Below are 17794 nucleotides of genomic sequence, written 5' to 3'. Positions count from 1 at the left end.
GTACGGCCAGATGGACAGGTTGACATGGATAGTGTCGGGACTGAGATGAGACAACGGGTTCGTCAGCTCACGGAGGTGCAGTTTTCTAGCACCATCATGACGTCTTGGACTCATCAGGATCACAGCAAAATCAATTATATAGTGGAGACCGTCATGAGAGAGTATTGGCCTGCTTCGGGTTCAGAGGAGCTTCTGAGGAGGTGGATCACGAATGTTTCACGGGACACCGTGAAACATCCTCGAGATGCAGCTCGTCGGGCTTTCAGACAGGGCTCGCCGAAGCCTTCGGGCATCTCACATGAGTCGTGGCAGCAGATCACGGAGGATGAGGAGACAGTGGACATGAGGTTCAGACAGCAGCGTCTCGCCACGGAGGTACGTAGGACGACCAGGGGCACATCTCATCTTGGCAGCGAAGGCTTTGACACCTTTCGCTATGAGTTTGTGAGTTTTCAATCCAATCCTAGCTATGGCGTTTTTTTTCAAGAGCGATGAATCATGTATTCTTAATTACTTTGGTTTTTGTATAAACGCAGAATCATGCAATGCATCGAGCCTCGACACGCCAGGAGGAGACAGATGGATATCGGAGAGGCATTTATGAAGTATTGAATGATATTGTTTTCGCATGAGAGCCTATAGACTAGGAGGCCTTAGAGTCTCGCTGATCAATTGAGGTGAGACGTTTGATCGAGACAAATAATATGTGTGAGTTGACTTAATTAATTAAGTATATGTGAAGTAATATCATACTAATTTTGTGACTTGTCTCTTTATGTGCAGGTTGTGATGCGCGAGTCATCAGTGGATTTCTATATATGTTTTGTGAGACATAGACACATCTCTGTGTTTCTTTCTTGTATAGACATGGTTATGGTTATTGCTTATTGTTTATGGACGTTATGGTTATGGTTATTGTTTTGTTTATGGTTATGGTTACCGTTATGGTTTTGATCAATATGGTTATGGTTATGGTTTTAATTTGGTTATGGTTTTGCACAAAGTTCGTTTCATTTCTTCCATCAAGTTGTGCCTTAAATCTCATGTGAGATCCTACATGGATATCATGTAGAAGGCGTATACATATGGTTTTTTTTTTAAATTTATGTTAAAACGAAGGGAACTCTGCCGAAATTTTTGCGGGAACACGGTTGATTTTGGTGCTACTCGCTTTCTTGGGCAGAGGACATGCAGTCTGCTATAGCTGTGTCCATCTTTTCACTGGGCACAGGCAAGCTGCCTATCCTCTGCCCAAGAAAAAAAAATTCTGATATGGTCGTCGAAATACGCGTTGATACAGGCATCAATACGCGTCGAAAACAGGTTCCTTCGACGTAGATATCGATGCGTATTTTGATTGTTTTTCGATGAAGTTTTCGACTGTTCGCGTCAAAATCTGCGTCGAAGGCACCTATTTTTGTTATAGTGGTTCTCAGCATTTGTCCTTTTGTATTCAATGAAGTATACCATGATATAAACTTTAAGCTCTCTCTATGTTGACATGGCATTTCTTACAAGGTCCATATTTGACTCCAAAATTATCCTAATGTCTGCTGTAGGCAAAGCAACACTAGCGGTAGAAGCAAAATTGCTAAAACCTGCACCATTATCCATAGAATCTAGGAGTACATCATAACCTTCAACAATGTTCCATACACCCTTGGAAATGAGTATATTCTGCATCATGTAAGCCCGCATTGGAAAGTTGTCTCCATCCAATTTCTCATCAGTAGACAACATCGTTGGTCTCATCCATAGTGAAAGACTGAACTTGATGTAGAAATGCCCAAACTAAGTAGAAACTGAAGGGAAACTATATGTGTTATATAGCACAAACCACAATAAATTTTTGAAGACTTGTTTTGCAAAAATTTGTAGTGGAGAAAATTCTGCACAAAAGGACAAAATTGCATGTGCAATACCTGTAGTAGTGGAAACAGAGGGCAAAATGAGCTTGAATCCAAATTTTGAGGAAACCAAGGTCTACAAGATTACTTAAAGTATTTGTTGACCTACTGACGCTCACCAAAGCTCACCAAAATCAGAGAAAGTGAGCAAGAAGGTGTTGGTGCCCTTGCCTCAAAGGACACAACCTACTCTAATACCAATTATTGGAGTTAGGGTTGCAAGGATGCACACACAGCTTGGAGATGGAGTAGAAGCTCGAGGCACACAATAGAGAATATATTATTAAGTGTGCAAATACAAAATAAAATAACAGCTTGGAGATGGATTACTTAAAGTATTTGTTAGCCTACTGACTCTCGCCAAAGCTCACCAAAATTAGAGAAAGTGAGCAAGAAGGTGTTGGTGCCCTTGCCTCAAAGGACACAACCTACTCTAATACCAATTATTGGATTTAGGGTTGCAAGGATGCGAGATGGAGTAGAAGCTCGAGGCACACTTAGAGAATATATTATTAAGTGTGCAAATATAAAATAAAATAACTGCATATATACAAAGCATGGGGGAAAAGAACCTCCTAGTGAGGGAAAAAAGTGCCCATGCGGTCATAAGTGTATTCACACACATAACTACAATATACACAGCAACATCTAACAAGTACCAAAACCATACGATAGACTCCTCATTTGCACTAGACCCGGTTAGTATGAAATACCTGAAGAAAATATGTATTCACGTTTGAAACAAGACTAATGCAAACTATTGTATAAAAATTTGTGTGTTGAAAATCACGCAAATAATTTCACCGATGTGATAGTAGCATGCCAAAACCTTGAGTCTTAGATTATATCATTAAAATGCAGTTGCAAATATTATTTTCTCTTTCCCACTTATTTTTATTTAATACAAAGCACACATGCCTACTACTCATGTTCTCTTATGATGTGCACTCTCACCATTCCAAGCTTCATAACTTGTACACACACAACTTCAAAATTCGAGCTCCAACCAAGTTGAGCAAGCAAGCTCCAAGTCCACAACATATACAAGAATCACAACTCTATTACCACTTGTTCGCAAGATGCGGATGTGAGAGCATAGAGAGAAAGGAGACTGTGAGAGAAAAAGAAATGTAGAGATGGTGGAGCTCCCATAGTAATGTTTTGCAACTACATATTGGCGTTATCTCTATAGACGACACAATGGGTTCAAGGTTACTAGGAGTCCAAATGCGACTGGCACAAAGGCGTAGAGACCTTTGTATCTGATAGTGCTAGCATACAAATATGATTACAAAGTATACTCTCCACACATGTTTACATGTTAGCAGATTATGCCTTATACCCTATAGTGTATGTGCACAACTATGGTTACAAATCTTCCGACATGGTTTGTAGTGTAAGCGTACAAATATGGTTATAAAGTTGGATCTCAATATGGTTTACATGTACTTCACCTTCTATTCACACAAAAGTTGTGCTCATGTTGCGCACATAGTTGACACTTAGATGGGGTTCATATGAGGTGACAACAGAGCAAGGTGCGGGGGACATACTCCACGTCTTACGTCTAGTTAATAGAATAGGTGGAAGATGGTTTTCGGACCCATGAGATCTGGTTTCCCCCCCAAAAAAATAAATTTGGTGTTCGTCCATCCAATTTTTTGATGAGAAAAGAAAAGGAGGATCTTTGAGCTTGAATATAATTGAGGCGCCTTTTTTAAATTGCTTTGCAGTCAATGTGCATTTGCCTCCGCCTCAAAAAGATGGAAGCAAGAACACAAGGATTTTTGCTAGCGGCCTTGCCTAAATCCACAACCATAGTCCACAATGAGATTACATTAAGTTAGTGCTTAAATGTCGTTCAATACACATGGGATCAGATGGCTTGCACAACTATTTGATCAAGTTGTGGGGCGGCCAATTCATGCCACCAAGAATTCTCCTCAAATTGTTAGTTGGAACTTGGAAGTGCTCTAGAGAGACGAGCTCATGCGACCCGCCTTCAGCGGGTCTCGTTTGCTCTTACCAAGGGGTCATCTTATATAGTTTTTCAAGCTCAAAATGTGAGTATGTACCTAAGTGTGTATATAAATATGTGTGTGTGCGCGCGTGCGTGCGTGTGTGTCTATCCTTATATATCTTTATAGCACACACATCACATTCTCTCTTTCTCTCCCTTGCAAAAAAATAGAATTCAATGAAGTCAACTTCAAGTAATTCATGTATTGTACAACATCTTGCACTATAACATCATCATCTACGTAATTGAACCATAATTAATAGTTTTTTTCTCAAACCATAATTAAAATCAAGCAAGGAGTTTGTCTGTAGAGAGGGAGAGGGAGCGTGAGAGAGGAGTACATTCTAAGATGTGTGTCAAGCTACATAAATTCCAACACTCAATGTATGTCATGCTACATAAGTGACCATCACCATCAATAAAACAAGGTCTTGGAAGCATCACTTGGTGTCCACACTATCCAAGGTCCAATGCGATGCACACTTTGCCAAAGGCGTTGAGGAGGGTGACCCAACACATATATGTCTATCCTCTAGCCGAGACAATTGTCACCATATGAATATCGCGTATTAAGAGGGAGTTGGTCCCCACCTCTTGAATACTCACATAGGCATGACCATTATCATGTTCACCTAACCTTTGACCAATGTTAGAAAAAAAATAGGGTCTAGTGTATTTTAACCAACTGAAATTGTAAAATCCCAATTAAATCTTGAGCTTGCCTTTAAGAAAATCGGGAGAATTTCAAGTTTTTCTAACCCTCCTTGTGACTTTGATGACTCCTTGTGGGTATAAAACCCCAAACTAATTGAGTCTGATTCCTTGACTCATTGTTATAGAGGCTACTACCCTCTCACCAATTCTCTGTAGGTGTTGCCTCCCAAGGAATCCCTCCCCTTGCGCTCTTGAGCAGCCTGCCCCTCCATGCAATAGAGTAGAAAAGATTCTGAGTCAGACTCCGAAGAGAGAGCAAGCCGAGTGTGCAGTGTGCTCTGAGCATAGGCTACTCATGCATGGAGAGAGAGCAAGTCGTGTGTGCACTTAGATATGAATGGAGATAGCAGTGCCAACGCCAAGAAGTGCACCTAGAAGCCAAGGTAACCGTTATAACTTATTAGGCGATTCGCTCGTCACCCCATCCTCCTGTCCTGCAAAATTTTTCTAGCCTCCACGTGGCATGCCAGAATCCAGTTCACCATCAATAAAATCAGGTCCTGGAAGCATCACTTGGTTTCCGCACTATCCAAGGTCCAATGCGACGCACTATTAAGTGGGAGTTGTTCCCCACCTCTTGAATACTTACATAGGCATGGCCATTATCATGTTCACCTAACCTTTGACCATGGTTAGAAAAAACCCGGGGTCTAGTGTATTTTAACCGATTGAAATTGTAAAATCCCAGTTAGATCTTGAGCTTGCCTTTAAGAAAACCAGGGGAATTTCAAGTTTTTCTAACCTTGCTTGTGACTTTGACAACTCCTTGTGGGTATAAAACCCCAAACTAATTGAGTCTGATTCCTTGACTCATTGTAATAGAGGCTACTACGCTCTCACCAATTCTCTGTAGGTGTCCCCTCCTAAAGAATCCCTCCCCTTACGCTCTTGAGCAACACGTCGCTCCATGCAACAGAGTAGAAAAGATTCTCTCTCTCTCCCACGTTCGCCTAACCTTTGTAAGTTTGTACCCTCACCTCTCTCTCTCTCTCTCTCTCTCTCTCTCTCTCTCTCCCCCCACGTATGCTACCTCTCTCTCTCTCTCTAGAATCTTTGTCATGTGCCTTTGTGTGTGTCTTTCCAAAATTCCCTTTGCCATAGCTCTTACTTCCCAAGGCCCACATCTTCCTCTCCCCACCTTGGCCACCAATTCCGCCCGGTTTGAGTGCTTCTTCTTGTTCGTGAGCTTGATGGGGCAGGTCGACTCAACTCAAATTCTCAATCATTGAGGGCTACCAGTAGAGCTAGTGATGGAGTCCCACACATTCCAAATATGAAGTTGAGAGAGAGAGAGAGAGAGAGAGAGAGAGAGAGAGAGAGAGAGTACCCCTACACCTCCACACACACACACACACACACACATATATATATATATATATATAGAGAGAGAGAGAGAGAGAGAGAGAGAGGGGGGGGGGGGGGGGGGGGGGGGGGGGGGGGGGGGGGGGGGGGGGGGGGGGGGGGAACTTTGTTGCTATGTCAAGTGGTTATTTGAGTGAGAGTTGAGGTGTTGGTTGGGACTGAGGTTTTTACTGCCATAGAGTGTTAACACCATGCATTTTCATTCATCAATTTTATGTGTGCGTATGTGTGTGTGGATAGAGATGGCTTGATTGTGCAGGTGTTTGTGCCATGGTCGAGGGACAGCCCGGATTCTCTCTCTCTCTCTCTCTCTCTCTCTCTCTCGTGTGTGCTTCGCTTATAATTGAAGGAGCTTTCTTTGTGTCTATAGTCGATCGCATCGTCACCATAGAAGGAGCATGGCTACTGGTATGTGGAAGAGGGGTGGTAATGGCATCGACATCATTGCTTATTTTATTGGTGAAAAACTAGGTGATGAGCAAGGATAAAAGTAGTAACCAACTCGATGTCATGAAATAAGGAGCACGTAGGCTACTACCAAGTGCAAGAGGTGGGGCGGTAATGAGAGAGTCTGCTTGAGAGCAAGGTGATATGGTGCACCGAATCACTAATCCGTGACCTTGCGAGCAGGTCCATCACTCCATGGGAGGTGATGTTGTCTCGCAAAGTGATGGAGGGCATGACGATGATGGTTTGGTACCATGTGGCCCGACATTCCCATATTCCAACTCTCCTGTTTTGTTGCTCTTCTATATACGGCAAGCCCATCGAAGGTATTGCGCGACCCCTATTAACCACAACTTTGCTCCACCGTCTTTCCCTCCCAACCTACCATAGCTACATCAACCCCAACTCCACCCCAATCTGAGGCATGAACATGCCCAGTTGCGACATCATTCGCAGGAGGGTCTCGCTCGATAGCAAACAGTAAGCGAAATGCTTTATTTCAGGCTCGATAGTAGTTGGGGAGGATTCCCAGCTTTATGCTCATTGAAAACAACCCACTCGCTTGAGCTCTTCCTTGCCCATGCCATATTGTGGACACATGGATACAATGCGAGCCTTGCGTAGAATGCCATCCGCAAATAGACATGCCCATCTTCGACCCCAGCACCTCCCCTACTGTACGGTACATCAATATACTCGACGTTCACTGCGTTGACCAGCTTGGCCATTGCTATGCCTCCGACAGGGCCCCACCCTTCACCTTGTGTCCACCCTACAAAAGAGCCTACACCGGTGGCGCGTCATCTCTGGCCAGCTTGTGAGGGACACTCTCACTTTGTGTTGTAGAGATAGCCTCCTCACCATGCCCTTCAGCTGCACCACCACCGAAAACGGAGGGGGCTTCATCGGATTGCTAGGCCTCAGCAGCGGCCCTCTTGGATTCCCCACCCAACTCCAACGCAAGGGCTACTCCAAGATCTTCTCCTACCACCTGCCTGGCGTGCATTCCTCTGACATCTCCGCTCTCACCTTCAACGGGCCCATCGCCCCCGCTATCGCATTCACTCCGCTATTGCATTGTAAGAGATGAAATCCCACACAAAAATCATGCCAGCTGCGCATTCTGCTTACTGTATGTCGATAGTTGTGGTAATGGCGTGTGACCCTCCTCCCCCCCTCCTCTTCGCCACCGCCTTGCTCCACCCTCTCCCTCTGCTTCACCACTTCCTGCTCACCTTGAGGCGACCCCCTCTTAATTACCCTACCGGCCCTTTTAAAACCATCGCAGGTGGCGCCCTCTTCTCTATTGTATCGCATCACCATTTGTTGCGCTCCCTCGTGCAACAAACATTATATACGTTGCCATGAGCAACTGTGTATAAATACTGCTCCCATCCAGCAAAACTCCCTCATGCAGGTGCGAAAGTCGCCCGGAGCCCAGCTTTGCAAAGACCCCGGGGGGGGGGGGGGGGGGGGGGGGGGGGTAAATACCTAGGAAAACTGGATGCCAACATGCAGCTCGTACAACAGCTCGGCTCAATAACAACTCAACTCAACAGGCACACTTGTATAACAACTCGACTCAACAGCAGCTCTCTGATCAACAGGTCGCCAATAACAATGGACTCCCTCTCTCTCTCTCTCTCTCTCTCTCTCTCTCTCTCTCTCTCTCTCTATCTATTCTAGAGGGCACTCCCCAACTTCCTCCAAGACGTTGTTGCATGTTCGCCTTCCTAGAAAGCAGCCCCGGCACCCTGGTTGCACCAACTCCGCTTCAAAAATTTCCAAAATACCCTTTATCTATTTTGGTTGGATTATTCAAGATTTTCTAATCTTTATTCTTTTTTGACAATTGAGATTCGTTTTTGGGTGCTTAGCATGTAATTTGCGACAAATTACCTCGCAAAAGAGCAATTATGTCTAAAAATAATGAAGCGATTCATCTCCAAAGCCCTCATAACCAGCTCAAATTCTAGTTTTAGCATCTAGTATTGATAGACAATGAGTCTTCTTATGAAAAGCTACAAATTCTTTATCTTTGGAGAAATTTAGTCTCACAATTAGGGGTATTTTGAAAATTTTGAAAAATTTGAGGGACATTTTGGGAAATTATGACAAGATATTGGGGGTATTTTAGGAATTTCCTTAAATCAGAGGGGTATTTTGATCATTTTCCCAAAAAATATTTCTATATTTTTCCTACATTGTGCAATATGGCCGGTTGTGCTTGTGCTCTCTCTCTCTCTCTCTCTCTCTCTCTCTCTCTCACATGAGAGGGAACTCTCTCTTTTTCTCTCTGGTCTACCCCAAGTTTCAAAACCTTTCGACTACTATCAGCATTTGAGTGTTTGTTGCACGTGCTCATCCCTAGAGTTCCCCCAACTTCTAAGGTAAGAGATTATGAGTCAAACTCCGGAGAGAGAGCAAGCCGAGTGTGCAGTGTGCAGTGAGCATAGGCTACTCATGCATGGAGAGAGAGCAAGTCGTGTGTGCACTGAGCATACAAATGGAGACAGTTGACTCCCCATCAAGGCAGCAAGCCGGCTCTCTCTCTCTCTCTCTCTCTCTCTCTCTCTTCGTGTCTCTCTCACACGCACACACATGAGAGGGACCTCTCTCTTTTTCTCTCTAGTCTACCCCAAGTTTCAAAACCTTTCAGCTACTGTCAGCCTTTGAGTGTTTGCTGCACGTGCGCATCCCCAGAGTTCCCCCAACTTCTAAGGTAAGAGATTCTGAGTCAGACTGATCCGAGGAGAGAGCAAGTCGAGTGTGCAGTGTGCACTAAGCATAGGCTACTCACGCATGGAGAGAGAGCAAGTCGTGTTTGCACTGAGCATACTAATGGAGACAACGACGCCGACGTCAAGGAGTGCACCTGGAAGCCAAGGTAATCATTATAACTTATTAGGCGATTCGCTCCTCACCCCATCCTCCTATCCTGCAAAATTGCTCTAGCCTCCATGTGGCATGCCTGAATCCTGTTCTCCATAATAGAGTAATATAGATTATGAGAGAGAGAGAGAGAGAGAGAGAGAGAGAGAGTACAATCCCAAGAGGCCTCACAAAAAGATGTAACCGAAGGAGTTTGAACACAAGACATGCCAGGGTAAAGGGGCCAATAGGGGAAGAGGTACCAGTGATGTAACATTTTTAAGTGACTAGAATAGATCAAAAAAAGTAAGAGAATGTTCCAGTAAAAGAACGAGATTACAACGTGGCTTTCAAAAAGCCTTGAGAAGAAGCTCATAAATCAAAACAAACAACCGAGGCCCTCGGCAAGCCCTTCATTGTACTACAACAAGATTCTGTGTCCGCTTTCACACCCCTGCCAGTCATTACAGCTAGCGAGCCTCTTCTAGTTATTATTACCACTTGCACCTGCACTCAACAAGGACGGATGAGCAATCAATAGAATCCACACATGTCAATATTTCATCATAACCAGTCATGCACATTAAACGAAGAATGGCCTTCAAAAGAAAATGTGATCAATCCCAATCAGTCAGCTTTCCCTCCAAAATCACCTTAGCAAGAAAGCGTTACAACAAACAACTATAAAAGGTCACTTAGCCATAAACCAAACTGTTTCGTTAGCAGACAACTCCCACACAAATCACCTCTTGCAAGCACTGAAGCAAAAAACACCTTCTCACACATATGATCTCCTACAAGCATTGAAGCATAGAACACCTTCTTCACACAGAGAACACCACATTCACACACTCCATCATACATCAACACCCTCATTCCTGGGTGCACCAAACACACAGACATCAACATCCTCACACATAGAGCACCCTCAAACACAGACATCAGCACCCACATTCCTAGGTGTACCACTTTGCCCCTATGTTGTTGTTGTATCTGCAAATCCTCAGAAGGACCAAGGTGCAGTATGCTTCAAATAAAGAGATGGCATCTACATTGCCTTGTGAGTGCAAGGCTTGCTTAATAGAGCGACATTCACAACTAGAAGGATTGCTTTGCACATCTCTGTTGTTGCACAAAAACGGTGGTCATGTATGTTGTTGTGGCAAGGTACATGTACTTCCCATATTTTTATGCAAAATACCAAGAAAGAAGCCTCCCTTCATTAGTCCAAAACCATCCTCATCAAACACAGCTCCGAAGGTCAAAAATTCAGAGAAAAACGCTCCCAAACCACCACCAAAGCGAAAGTTCTCAGTTAAAGAGTACTCTAATCTACTTTCCTACTTCCAAGGCTGACTATTCAAAGGTAGAATATCCTCAAACATGGTTCTCACTACCCAACAAAAGATTCAATGATGCTTAGTTAAGACACTTATTACTTATACTTAATCTTGCTACATCATGTATGCAAAGTACATGGGGAAATCAAGACAAAAGATGCTAGCACCAGGGCAACTACAAATGAGAAGACTATCCAAATAAATCTCTATATGGTGCTTGCGGTTAGTGTCATCTGGAGAGCTAGATCAGAACAATGGGAACAGAGCCGAAACATCAAAAAAGCGCTCTTCAAGAGTGAAGAAGTCATCAAGAAAGCCTCCACCTGCTATTCAAGCTAAACCTTCATTTCCCAAACCCAAACCTCAAGCAGAACACCAACTTGCAACTCCTCCCTCAACTTCTCAACATATCCCTGAGGATGTAGAAGCCACAACAACAAAAAGTAAAAAACACACCAATCTATCTTGGACAGAACAAGACATGGCCAAGGCATTGAAAGCTAGAGAAAATGGTCTTTCCTTGCAACAACGCTCGCTCCAATTTGGAACGAGCAGAACATCGATCTTAAATTGGGAGGAGGGACGGACACGTTCAAAGAAAAAAGGGCCACCAACACAATTAACAGCAGAAGAGGAGGTTGCTTTGCTACGATAGATCTTTCTCAAGTGTGAGACGGGTCATGGCGTCTCCGTTTTAGATGTTAAATTGAAAGTAGCTGAAATCTGCCAGACTAGACATACATTATTTTCTAATAGAATACCTGGCAAAAGTTGGTGGAGAGTTTTCATAAGAGAAACCCAAAGACTGTTTTTCGTGTTTTGGAGGGTTTGGATCAATCAAGGGCCACACGGTTTAGACCGGAGATTGTAAGATCTTTTCATAACAACCTCCACAAACTTTATGCAGAGAATAACTATCCACCGACCCACATATGGAATGCTGACGAGACAGGATTCCAAGGCTTGCGTGACAAGGGGATGAAAGTTCTAGCAAAGAAAAGCACGGAGGCAGTCTATGGCATCACATGTGATTCAAGGGAATGGATGACTGTTCTTTGCTATGTAAATGCAGCAGGTAACTTCTTAACCCATCCTTTTATATATAATAATCTCAAAGAATATTATTTTGATGAATTGCACCTGAGTATCACTGTCATTTTAATGTAGGCCATGCAATTCCTTCATACTACATTTTCAAAGCTCAACGACCGAATGGCAACTACATTCAAAATTGTGAAGAAGGAGCTATGCTGGCGTGTCAAAAGAAGGCTTGGATGACAGGCGAGCTGTTCCAAGCATGGTTGGAACACTTTGAAGATTCAATACCGATAAGGTTTGGGAGAGATCATAGACATCTTCTCATCTTGGATGGTCACGGAAGTCATGTATCACTCGAGGTTGCCTCTAAAGCATTTAACTCAGGCATAGATATAGTCACTTTACCGGCACAAGATTCAACCTTTAGACGTTTCTCTATTCAACGTTTAGAAAGGAGAGGGACATTTGGCAACAAAGGGCATCATCCACGCAAGCCACCAAGCAAGAATTAGCTACAATCGTCGCAAAGGCTATGCAATTGTCTTTCACGGAGGGTAACATCAAAGGCGGGTTTCGGGTTGCAGGGATTTGGCCTCTCGATCCTACTGCAATAAAGTTTGAAGGAATGCCATGCAACCACATAAATCTGATTAAAAACACGAGTTTTGTTGATGAGGAGATTTTATCTCAAGTATCAGCTACTCCCGAGCATGCCTCAAATGAAGAGGAAGCAATTGAAGCCTTGAACCGGATGGCTAATCAATTTGAAGAAAGTATGTATGCACGCCTTGATAACCATCATATCTCAAACAAAAATGAAGCTATTGAAGCCTTGAACGGAATGGCTGGTGAGTTTGAGGAAAGCATGTATTCACAACATGAGGACACTCCTGAAGCTTTTTCATTTACTCAGCTTTTGGAAGATGATGTATGCGTTCTAGAAAGCAGGGACGAAATGCAAGCAGCAACACCAAGAGAAAGCAGCCTACTCAATTTTCAAACACCAAAACCAGCTAGGGCATATGTAGTAAGGCCACATGTGTCAACTTCAACACAAGTATTCACAGCTAGCATGCAACAAGGATTGCAAAACTCTAATCAAGTTCCACACGATGTTTCAACCCCATCAACATCACACCCAACACAAGCAGCATTGGGAGGAAGACAACAAACATTGAATCATCGCAATCAAATTCGAAATGTCAATTCATCACCTCCAACAACACAACTATCAGACAAAGAGAACAATCGGATTATTGACATTCTAAGTGTGCCGCCTACAGAGGTCTGCATCGACAAATTGACCGCAAGCCATTTGTAGATTACACGAATAGTTTAATTCTCACATCCGCACAATACATTAAGAGTATAAAAGCCAAAAATTTCAAGAAAGAGGACGTGGCTAGAGCAAAGGAAGAGAAACGACTTGAAAGGGAGAAAAGAAAATTGTAACTTCAAGCAGAGAGAGATGCTACTAGACAATGTCGGACGGAAGCTCAACATGCAAAGCATGTTAGGAAACATTGGGAGCTTCAATAGAAAATTGCAGAGGATCGTTTGCGCTCTATCCTATGGGAAGGTGGGTCAGTACAAGGTCTTGGACTACAGCCACTTCACATCGATCTACCTTATCAAGCCTATGCACGAAGACACCGAATGGAAAAGCTTCGTCAATCCCGTCGAGTATCTTAACCCAATTTTGTCACTGCACTTGCATCTAAACTTTTTGTAACAATCACCTAGCCCATGTAAAAGTCTGCTTCATAATCGCATCTTTTATCTGCCCACGATAGAATCTTTTTGCTCTTAAAAATCCTTTTTGAAAGTATTACCCAAGCTGTATGCAACTTTCTTCCATAATCTACTATTGTTGTGTGCCACTTTACAAGCAAAGTAAACAAAAATCAGAAAATCAAATTCACAAGTTCATTTATACTAGGAATTTCAAATTTCTTTTCTCATGCAATTTATCACTTTTCAACCCCATCAAATAGAAGATGTCTATTGATTGCCGAGTGAGGGAAGGGCCTCACCATAAAACACACATCTGGTTGTACTCCACTTCGACATGGCTTTGAGCCTGGAAAGTTTAAAGGATCCATGTCCTCTATCCCAGGTATGGTTCCTGCATGCAGACGATCTACAGAGTATATCAGGACCACCATAGACACTACAACAAGACTAGTCAATAATGTCTAGCACAAATGCATACCCAGATTGCATATTGAGCCCTGTTCATACACAAACACAATATTTAAGCACTTGGTATGTGTACATATCCCTGTGACAACATGGACTATATCCGGACTACATCAAGCACAAGCACTACATCAAGCACAAGTTCTCTCACAAATTGCGAGTAGTGTTGCTCATGAGGGGGGTGGACGCAGGGCTAGTGGCGTCAATCTTCCATACAAGGACTTCAGTGAGCTGCTGCTTGTAGCAGTACTGATCTGCGCGTGTGTTGCTCATGAGGGGGGTGGATGCAGAGCTTGTGGCGTCAATCTGCCATACAAGGACTTCAATGAGCTGCTGTAGCAGTATTGACCTGTGCGTGTGTTGCTCATGAGGGGGGTGGATGCAGGGTTGGTGCCGTCAATTTGCTATACAAAGGCTTCAATGAGCTGCTGCTGTCATCGATCTACTTGTGAAGCATTTGTGGTGAGCTACTGTTGTTCTGAACGGCACTCCAGTAGATTATGTAGTCTATGTCCTAGGCTTTGACGGGCGTGCCGTGCAAGTGAGGGTTTCTTGTTAGTTGCAGGCAAATGCACTAAGCTTGAAGGTGATAGACTCGACCACTTAGCTTGGTAGCCTGCTCGTGTGCAGAAGAGAGGGACATGGCCGCATGCTGCAGCACGGGGGCATGTAGGTGAGTGAGTGCTCATTGCTTAGCATCGACTGCTGCTGCAGCGTTTTAATGGGCACTCAAGTGTCTACCAAGTCGATAACGCAAGTCCACGTGGGTGCCCTCTAGTGGTCCTGCGATGGTTGTCAATCGAGCTGTTATTGGTGATGGGCCAATCTGCCACACCTTGAGTGTAGACACGTTTGGGGGGTCAGGTCCATCTCCTCATTCACTCCAGGTTTTTTTACATAGACTTCAAGAAAAACTTACAATTGACCCACCTAAATTTACCAGAATCTCATTAGCTTAGTTACCCTTGTAGAGCAACAAGTGGCGCTCCTGCCCAAATGCTTACCTCTTGAAAATTTGATGAAATGACCCCCCAAATGGCCTCCAGAATTAAAGTGTTCCCCTATTGGCCCCCTTACAAGAGAAGTTTCAAGGTCTGTGTAGAGAGAGAGAGAGAGAGAGAGAGAGAGAGAGAGAGCCTTAGCACATGGTGGATTCGGCCATCGGCCCGACAGCTCTTCGACGCAGAAGGACTGGCTGGCTGAAGCTTTGATATTGAGCACTGTAACTGGATGGTGTTTCTCACACGTGGCAAGGGGTGTTCTCATTGGTGCGGCCAAGGAAAGAGTGGCTGGCCGAAGAGGGGGAGCATTGACTCTTTTCGGCCATCCGGCCAGCAACGGGCAACAAAAAGTGCATGCCACGTCGGATGACAGAGCAACCGGCCGGACTGAGCATACTCATGTGCTCATTACAAGAGCTGCTTTCATCTGTGCATCTCCCTCACCCGCTACCAGTGCGCGCAACCACGAACTAGTGAAGCTTTGATCTGACTGCTATTACTCAAAGCACACGCATTGAGAAAGACCGATCATCAGAGACCTTTCACCTGCAAATTTTCCATGTCTTCTCGCTAACAACGTTCTTTTTCTCAAGTCTCCCAATCACCTTCCACTGTCTTTTTTAATACAAATTCGTGCGCGCGCTCGCGCGTGCCCATACACTCTCTCTCTCTCTCTCTCAGACACACACACACACACACACACACACACACACAGTCACAAAGTTACCTTGTCGCTTGACCACACTCAAAACACACGCTTGCCCAATAAACAAACGTGGATCTAAGCTCACGAATGTGATCTCAAGGATTGGAAGTTTCTGCAATCGGCATTGCGGGTTTTGGGGTTCTGCATTTGAGGCTTGCATGTACTGGGATGGGGAACTCATTGGGATGTTCCCCATCAGGGGAGCGGCTTGTGTCTGCCGCACGTGATGGAGATCTGCAAGAAGCTCAGGCTCTTCTCGAGTTTAACCCGCGCCTTGCAAAATACTCAACATTTGGTGTGCGCAACTCTCCTATCCATTTTGCTGCAGCACAAGGTCACAATGAGGTAGAACTTGTGCCAATCAGAATCAGCTAAAAACAGACACTTTGCATGATTTTTGAATGTGATGCATTTATGGGTTTTCCATTCTCTTCGTTGTCTTTCATTTGTGATTGGTTTGGGGTTAGAGCATTTTGGGAAAGGCATTCAGATTGGCAGGTACATTTTGCGCAGATAGTATCTCTTTTACTTGAGAGTGGAGTTGACGTCAACATACGCAACTACGGTGGACAGGTATGCTTCATTGGCTTGCGTGCTTTCTCCTTTTTTGACACCTTCGGTTAACCCCTTTGGGTGTGCAATTCGAAGGTTCGGATATTGACTTAGGGTATTGATCAAGAGTCATAGTCAAAGGTTGGGTAACTGATATTAATCTGACCTGACCACTTCATGCCATCATCCTATGCTTTATATTAGTGCCTTAGATCTTGTTATGACCCACACGTGTTTGTTATGTGCTCTCTCTATGTAAGAGAATTTCCGGACTAATTTACATTTCATATTTGTGATTGTGGGCTAATTCTGCTTCAATATTGTACGCTTGTAATGGCCATGGTAGGAAAGTTTTTGCAATGCCAATGTATGAGCTTACAAAATGCAGCAATCACAATTTAAACATTTTGTACAAGTAGCAAGCATTCAAGTTTTGGTTTCACCAATGCAAGTTTGACTACCAGTGTAGAGGGGACCTCAGACAGTACGATGTAGCAGTCATTGCAACTTATATTCATTCCTTCCGCTTCCAGCTAATTGGACATGACATATGTAGCACTTTATGCAAATTTTAAACATTCCGATGCCAGCAGGACTTACATGCACACTTTTTTACTCAACCTGTTTGACGGCACATATGTGTTTTTGAGAAATTTTATCGACAGTGGGCTTTCTAAGATGCATTGCATCCCACTTTCACAGACTGCCCTGATGCAAGCTTGCCGGAATGGACATTGGGAAGTGGTGCAAACACTAATTCTTTTCAAGGCAAATGTAAGTGCAGTTATATTCAATGCAATTTTATGTAGGTCGCTTGGCTGTATAGATCACAGTGACTGTTGTCTAGGTCCATAGGGCTGACTACCTCAATGGGCGGACTGCTTTGCATTTTGCTGCTGTGAACGGCCATGCTCGATGCATTCGGCTCCTTTTTGCAGATTTCTTTCCTGTTCAATCTCATGACACTTCACAATCGACTAGAGAAGAGAGTTCTCTTGCGAAGTCTTATGTAAATAAAGAGTAAGCATTTTTATAACTTTTATATTTTGTTGCCATTAACTCTGTCTTGCGTAATGCTTTAGCATACATATGCAGACTTTTATATCTTTATACTTGATCTGGCTTTCCAGTCTGACAGCAAGGATTGTGAACCAACCGGCAGATGGTGGGATAACTGCATTGCATATGGCTGCATTGAATGCCCATTCAGATTGTGTTTTACTCTTGCTTGACCTCTTGGCAAATGTATCTGCTGTCACCGAACTAGAGGGGAGCACCATTGATTTGATAGGTATGCATGCTTTGTCGCCTCATGTTGAATTTAGAGTAAATGGTGTGTACAATTGCAAAAGTGAAGTAGGCATTTGGGTGATTTGGATCTGAGATTTGTGTAAAGTTAGTTTATATCCATTTATGTTAAGATGAGACTCTTGTCTTTGGAATCGTTCAGCTATCAGATTAAGGCTATAGAACATCATACATTAGGCTGAATACACACTGTTTGGGATGGGCGCACGTATATGACGCACGGTCTGGACAGTTTACTTCGTGTGCACATCAGAAATTCACTCAGATGCTGAGCTGAACTGTGACACGTGCGTCCAATTGATACCCCGATTCAACCCCGGACAGGGGTC

At 43.8% G+C, this 17794-nt stretch overlaps 2 protein-coding genes and 1 long non-coding RNA gene across 10 annotated transcripts in view; 2 read left to right on the top strand and 1 right to left on the bottom strand.

Moving 5' to 3' along the window:
* Window positions 1–9587: 9587 nt before the first annotated feature.
* LOC147434325 (uncharacterized) lies at window positions 9588–14619 on the bottom strand. Of its 8 annotated transcripts, none has more exons than XR_015185357.1 (4): window positions 14050–14616; window positions 13912–13930; window positions 13733–13824; window positions 9588–9828 (listed from the first exon to the last, which is right to left on the bottom strand). It is a non-coding gene; the product is annotated as an uncharacterized LOC147434325 (long non-coding RNA). The 8 variants fall into 8 exon arrangements; XR_015185353.1 differs by having other exon boundaries at window positions 13733–13839; window positions 14050–14614; XR_015185352.1 differs by lacking the exon at window positions 9588–9828 and adding an exon at window positions 13132–13579 and having other exon boundaries at window positions 14050–14619.
* Window positions 9835–13580, top strand: LOC147434326 (MFS-type transporter clz9-like). The gene is made up of 2 exons (XM_086490849.1): window positions 9835–11736; window positions 11829–13580. The coding sequence occupies exons 1-2, from the start codon at window positions 11640–11642 to the stop codon at window positions 12209–12211; spliced, it is 480 nt and encodes a 159-aa protein (XP_086346975.1). The 5' UTR covers window positions 9835–11639; the 3' UTR covers window positions 12212–13580.
* A 426-nt stretch (window positions 14620–15045) lies between the features above and the next one.
* The window catches only part of LOC147434324 (putative E3 ubiquitin-protein ligase XBOS32), a 57162-nt gene continuing 54413 nt past the window's right edge, over window positions 15046–17794 (top strand). Inside the window, exons 1-5 of the mRNA XM_086490847.1 lie at window positions 15046–15950; window positions 16119–16178; window positions 16860–16931; window positions 17005–17177; window positions 17288–17448. Coding sequence (XP_086346973.1) covers window positions 15774–15950; window positions 16119–16178; window positions 16860–16931; window positions 17005–17177; window positions 17288–17448 — 643 coding nt within the window. The 5' untranslated portion in view covers window positions 15046–15773. The remainder of the gene's footprint in view (window positions 15951–16118; window positions 16179–16859; window positions 16932–17004; window positions 17178–17287; window positions 17449–17794) is intronic.

This window comes from Adiantum capillus-veneris, chromosome 19 (assembly GCF_014529385.1).
Source record: "Adiantum capillus-veneris isolate H3 chromosome 19, ASM1452938v2, whole genome shotgun sequence".
NCBI classification, from domain to species: domain Eukaryota; kingdom Viridiplantae; phylum Streptophyta; class Polypodiopsida; order Polypodiales; family Pteridaceae; genus Adiantum; species Adiantum capillus-veneris.
This window is presented reverse-complemented; position numbering and strand designations above follow the sequence as displayed.

Excerpts from the sequence above, each read along its gene's own strand:
- LOC147434326 (XM_086490849.1), top strand. The coding sequence starts at position 11,640 with ATGAAAGTTCTAGCAAAGAAAAGCACGGAGGCAGTCTATGGCATCACA. Across the intron at positions 11,737-11,828 it reads TTGCTATGTAAATGCAGCAG|GCCATGCAATTCCTTCATAC; the intron begins GTAACTTCTTAA and ends ATTTTAATGTAG.